Source organism: Phragmites australis, chromosome 21, assembly GCF_958298935.1.
Source record: "Phragmites australis chromosome 21, lpPhrAust1.1, whole genome shotgun sequence".
In the NCBI taxonomy this organism is placed as follows: domain Eukaryota; kingdom Viridiplantae; phylum Streptophyta; class Magnoliopsida; order Poales; family Poaceae; genus Phragmites; species Phragmites australis.
Genome location: NC_084941.1, coordinates 1,406,964 through 1,412,717, shown reverse-complemented (window position 1 = coordinate 1,412,717; position 5,754 = coordinate 1,406,964). Strand labels below are relative to the sequence as shown.

Sequence of the window (5,754 nt, the reverse complement as noted above, 5' to 3'; positions counted from 1 at the left end):
TCAATAAAAAAAATCTCCTCACACTGCGTAGGCGGCAAGTGTCGCAGCCCAGCCCACTCTGCGTTTGTACCTTGTTCATTCGCACAACCGACGCTGATCGCTCAGGGCAAGCGATCGGACGGACCATATTCGAAAGCGACAAGCGACACCCGTGTTCCCCGCTCAGAATGGAACTTTGCACAGCAGCGCGTGTTCATTCACTCCCAATGGTCACCCATCCAGAAAACAAAAAAATATCCATTCGATTTCGATCTCAACGATGAACAGTTTGAATCAGTTTGAATGAATTCAGATGGTCTCTGCCAGAAACCATAGCAGTCCACCAGTCTCTGTACAATGCTGGCAAAATAAGCAGACTCCTCGTCGTTTGCCACTTGCTTGATTGCTAGTGCTCCTTCTTAAGCTCATGCCAATCATTTCGATGATCCGAGCACAGCAATGCAGCATCAACGAGACATTTACATCAGCTACCACTGCTACGAAGAACTGCAAGGCGAAGCTAGCAGTGTGGCTTGTCGACCATGCTCCTGGCGAAGGCGTAGTGGAACCTAGCGCTGTACGGCAGCCACTCGACGGACTGCGCCGCCTTCCGCCGGCTCCCGGCGCACTGCTGGATGGCGTCCTGCTGCGCCTGGCCGTCCGCGGCCATGCCCCCCTCGCGCTGCACCCACGGGAGGACGTCGTCGGGGCCGAGGCACGCCTCCCTGGCGTACCGCTCGAGGAGGCGCGGCAGGAACACCTTCTTCTTGGACTTTCTCACCACCACCGTGGCCTGCAGGAACTCCCGCTTGGCACCCTCCAGCTCCTCCATGACGTTCTTGGCCGTGTACACCCGCAGCTGCAACGTGTCGGTTAACCATGGTCAGAGCTCAGATCATGGAGTGGCGGATCGAGCAGGGATGGTGTGCCGCAATGGCGAGTGGGGCTACTACCATGGGGTCGGATGAAGCGCCGGTGCACAGGGCGAACAGGACCAGGGGCTGGCAGACCTGCAGGCCGAACTTGAGCTGGACCAGCTGCTTCTCGTCCGCGCATTTCTTCCTCATTGCCGTCGAGAGAATGGACTCGAACCACTGCAGATAAATACGTTGGATTCTCAATTCAGAATGTGGTTATGTAGATCAATGATGAAATGTTCTTTGGGTTGTCTCAGTAAACTGATAACCAATTGCCAGCACAAACTTGGGAGTGTCTTCAACTAATCTAGTTACGGTCTAAAAGATTTTTTTTAAAATTTTAGAATTTCAATCTGAAGTTTCCAACTTTGCATGAAAAATCAAACAGAAATTTCAACTTCGGCATGAAACTGCAAACCTACGTACACGACCAATCCGTGGAGATCTGAAGCACAGCAAGGCCTGTTCGATGGAGTTGGCGGTAACGGCATGTCCTCCAATATTGTAGGCAGCCTATAATAGGGCGACTTACTGTTAAAAACATTTTGAGAGAAGCAAGCCAAGCTATTCACAGCATGAGGTGTCAAGCAAAGCATGTTGGAATACTCTATTCCAATGTCGAATCACAAATGTAGTTAGGAGTACTTAGAACATCATTTCACCTTGTGAAATAGCGCCATTCTTTTCAGAGAGCTGTTTGGAATTCCATATGCCAGATACGCCTGCAAGTGAATAACACATATTAATAAGGGCAGTAAAATCATAAAAAAGAGTAAATTTCATAAAACTAGAACTATTTACACCTAACTATCACAAAACTACAAGTACTTGTGCCCTAGTAATACAAAACTATATTTCTTGCATAAAACTATATTTTTTGTGTTTCATAAAACGACAATTATTTTGCGCAAAATAGTTGTAGTTTTGTGATAGTTATATGTAAATAGTTGTAGTTTTGTGAAATTTATTCTTAAAAAACTCTAAGTAAAGTCACGGTAGAATATCCGGCATTACGTGCATGATAAGAGAATTGTACACATTAGTCCAAAAGGCCAATTTGATGCTGTTTTCTGACATGCTCAGATCAACCCTTTCAAGCTGCTCCACAAGCAACCTAAGGTCCAAGAGGAAAAAAAAAAGGAATTTGTTACGTGCGATTCTCAGAAGGAGACATTATATGAGGGTATAATTTGCAGTATTTTCTTTTGGACAAACCTGTAGTGGGTAATTGCGTAAGAGACCTCTGGCATGTGATTCTTGTCAAGTGATATTGAAGATACTTCTACTGCACATTTGTTGTTTGATAAACTATTTTCCTCTCCGTTCACCCTCCGAGGAAGTATGACATTTGTTGATGATCTTGACAAGAATGGTGAGCGGGCCTTTTCAGGCTTTTCTGGTACCTCAGTGCGCAGAAGATAGTATATGGAGGCCATGCATCTAACCATTTCTTCAGATATTTTGCTTGGGCATTGATAAAGGTGATCCTTCAGGGTGCGAGCCAGAGAACCACTCCCAGAATAAGGTAGCTTTTTGAAAAATGAAGAGTCAAAATTAGATCAGTGCGTGATTTTGTGATTTAAGCCATAGAAATAGACTATTTTGATTTGAAATAATTAGGGATAGAAGTACGATTTTTGGACAAAAAATGTACCAATGCTGCATGTTTCTGAAAATAGATTTAAAATGTGGACTGCAAGATAGATTTGACAGCGATCATAAACTTCTGTTCATTTCTCCTATAAAAAATACGAAGCAACTCGGCAATACGATGTTTTAGAGCAGGAATATCAGAACAGTAAAGTTTTTTCTTTTTTGAAACAGGTACACCAAAGTAGATCATTAGTAGATTGATACGCAGTTAGTGTTTGCAAAAAGTTACATCAGCTTGTTATGAGATTTTTTTCTTGTCTGTGTTACCTTCCTTGGATCTGGTGGAAAGGATATAGGATGAATGTTCAATGTTTCGCTCGAGAAAGATTCATGCTTGATCTTGGCCTTGAGCATATTCTTGGTTCTCCCCGACTCTGACACCGACGCCATGATGTGGAAAGGCTGAAGTGGGAGCTTATTGGATGAGCAAAATGCACTTGGTATTATGCTTGGCTGCCTTCTTGTTCTGGAGTTGATACCCTTGGTGTGCGCAGGGGAAGAAATACCAGAACTCTGCCCCGACGATGGCCCGGACATGCACTGATCAAAGATGCTTCTGTAGAGAGTAAGAACATGCTGCTCGCGGTTGGCGATTTCCTCTTCAAGCAATTCAATCTCTGCTATCAGTTCCTTGGTCTGCAGGGAGAGCAGCAGTCAGTCTTTATAATGCCATTAAACAATACTCCATCCGTTCAGAAATAATAGACGTATTTTAGACTCAGTCTTCGAAGTTAGATTTAGATTTTAACTTAGTTTTTCTTACAAAATATATCATTTATAGCTACAAAACTTATATAGAGTGAAATTATTTTGAATTATGAATCTAATTGTATAATTTTTATACACTAGATATTTTTATAATTTAATTAAATACTAATCAAAATACATAAAATTTAATTTTTCTAAAAATATATGTATATTATTTCTGAACGGAGAGAGTACTTGAATAACAAGATGTAACACTTTCCGTATTATGGTCTCTTCATTTGGCAATTGCTTTTCTTTTCCTTGAACTGGCATCACACTAGCTATCAACAATGCAACATAGGAAAAAAAAACTGTCTACATTTAGATACCCGTGGCCTAACAGTTGTCTTGTATCCAAAATTGTCTACATCTAGAACAGCGGTTGACTTTGACTATCTAGTACCAAAATTGCAATGGAAATTTTTTGAATTGGCAGATCATGCATACCTGGGCTGGGAAATGCCTATGGCCGGGAGACAGAGTGCTGGATGCCCGGCCAATAGCCTGATCAAGCATGACCCGGATAGACCTCTCCTGATGCAAATGGAGCTGCAGCTGCCTAACCTGACAGAATTCAGTAACAACTATTCAGACGGAGAGCACTACGCCGCATCAAAACGGTGGCTACTGTTTTGCTCCTCACATCATTCTCCAGAGATACGCGGTGGTTCGGCGACGCGTTCGGCCTGTGATCTCTCAGTGCCTGGTGAACCGTCCCCCCGGCGGTCGTCACGTAAGACTTCCTCGCGTCCGGCTGGTTTTTACAGCGAATTCGCAAAGCCAATCAATATTCAGTAATTCACATCGTTTTCTTCTCTGCAGTAAAGAGTTCGGTAATCTGTAACCTTCGCCGAAAAGGGCGTGATGGCAACCTGTTCTTGGCCGCAGCGTTGCTCCGCCGCGCCATGCGAGGCCGCGTGCTTGCATGGCTCCAAGTTCCTGCCGGAAGATGCACTGAAACACGAACAAAGACGCTGGCAAAGTTAAAATCGAAATTTTGTACTGCAAATGTGAAGGAAGAGGAAGCAGAGGAGAAAAGATCGGTGGAGGTCAGCACGCGGGGACCGACCTCTTGGACCGCCGGTGGTGCGGCAAGGCAGCGGGCACACGCACGTCGGTGGCGGCCTTGGGCGCACGGGCCGATGCCGCAGCATCAGGTTCGCCGTTCTTGGCTTCGTTGTTCTTGCTCGGCCCTTGCCCTCCGGTCACCCCTCCTGCCTGCTCCATCTTTTCTTGGCCTGGCATGGATCCCGGCGCCGGCATGAGTGCTGGCCGAGCGTTATATGAACATGAACAGTGGCGAGCAGAAGCAGGCAAAGAGCATCCTGCGCACAGAGGGCCGAATTAATACGGCGTGGTGGCAATGTTTCTGCTGCAGCGGCGATGCTGGTGCCGTGGGTTGCAGTGGGCTGGCGATCGATGGGGAATTAGAAACGAGGGTGGCATGCATCACTGGCCCTGCGCAGCGCACAGGGAGAGTGTGGTGCGGAGGATGGATGGATGGCGAGCGGGGAAGGGAGGGGCTGCGCTGCCGTAGGGGCCGGCCGGACGAACGAGCCGAAAGGAAGCGAACGAATTGGTGGGTGAGCCGCGTTAATGCCTACCCTGCCCTGCACTGAGGTCTGAGTCACAGTAATGGAGCAAGAGCAGGGACTTGCCATGCCATGCCATCGCACTCACCTCTCTCTCTCTCTCTCTGGACACTGGCGACGTTTCTTACGTGGTACGGTTGACTCGAGTTGAGAGCTACCACATGGTTCAAAACCGTTACTTTATGCGAGAGTGCTACTGCTCCTAACATCCTTGACCAATTCTGTGCAGAAAAGAGTCCAAATTCGCATAGCCTAGAGGCTCCAAAAGTCAGAAAATAGGCAGTGATACGAGACAGAGTATAAGATCTGGCACAAGCCACTCTGCAATCTGCATACTTGCCTAACTCCCCCCTCCCTCTCATGCCTAGACTCCCCCACTCTGCATACAAGCCACCCATGCCTTGACTCTCGACCAAGCATAGCCACGGCGTTCGCTTCCTTTGGACTTGGACCCTTGCTCCTCTGTAGCATGCAACGGCCGAGGAATCGATCGGGCTCATGCTCATGCTACTGGCACGCAGGCCCACGACTTCACGAGGTAGGTAGGTGACGGTATGAATGCAGCTGTTAATGCTCCCTCGCCTACTTATCTGTCCCACGTTGTGTAGCAGCATGCATGTCTAGTGATTGTTAAGGATTTGTTCAGAAGGCTTTTTAGCTCGAAGATTCGTATAAGATTTAAAGTTTGTAAGATAAAATAAAAAAAATTGAACCACCGTTTTTTCTAAAATAAGTTCAGCGGATCCTCTATCTAGCACTATAGTGCATTTGCCGATCGAGCAGGTGCGGCATCACTGCTCCAGCAGCTGCGGCATTGGGGTCTATAGTGATGCGGGATGCCGAATTCATGGACAGAGCAACGGCAA

At 46.7% G+C, this 5,754-nt stretch overlaps 1 protein-coding gene across 3 annotated transcripts; it reads right to left on the bottom strand.

Moving 5' to 3' along the window:
• Positions 1-261: 261 nt before the first annotated feature.
• On the bottom strand, positions 262-4,979 carry LOC133904075 (uncharacterized). 3 transcript variants are annotated; one of them, XM_062345549.1, is made up of 11 exons: positions 4,366-4,979; positions 4,142-4,250; positions 3,940-4,050; positions 3,744-3,860; positions 2,817-3,185; positions 2,112-2,425; positions 1,911-2,010; positions 1,559-1,618; positions 1,319-1,409; positions 933-1,073; positions 262-838 (listed from the first exon to the last, which is right to left on the bottom strand). In XM_062345549.1, the coding sequence occupies exons 1-11, from the start codon at positions 4,557-4,559 to the stop codon at positions 549-551; spliced, it is 1,896 nt and encodes a 631-aa protein (XP_062201533.1). In that variant the 5' UTR covers positions 4,560-4,979; the 3' UTR covers positions 262-548. The 3 variants fall into 3 exon arrangements, with proteins under 3 accessions (XP_062201533.1, XP_062201530.1, XP_062201531.1); XM_062345546.1 differs by having other exon boundaries at positions 1,323-1,409; positions 4,366-4,978; XM_062345547.1 differs by having other exon boundaries at positions 1,323-1,409; positions 4,169-4,250; positions 4,366-4,978.
• Positions 4,980-5,754: the final 775 nt, after the last annotated feature.

What these genes read in the sequence shown, in the direction of transcription:
- LOC133904075 (XM_062345546.1), bottom strand. Translation starts at nt 4,559, where the DNA reads ATGCCGGCGCCGGGATCCATGCCAGGCCAAGAAAAGATGGAGCAGGCA. An exon ending in TACGCAATTACCCACTACAG is followed by an intron (nt 2,011 to 2,111) that starts GTTTGTCCAAAA and finishes CTTGGACCTTAG; the next exon opens with GTTGCTTGTGGAGCAGCTTG. An exon ending in GATCTCCACGGATTGGTCGT is followed by an intron (nt 1,074 to 1,322) that starts GTACGTAGGTTT and finishes ATTTATCTGCAG; the next exon opens with TGGTTCGAGTCCATTCTCTC.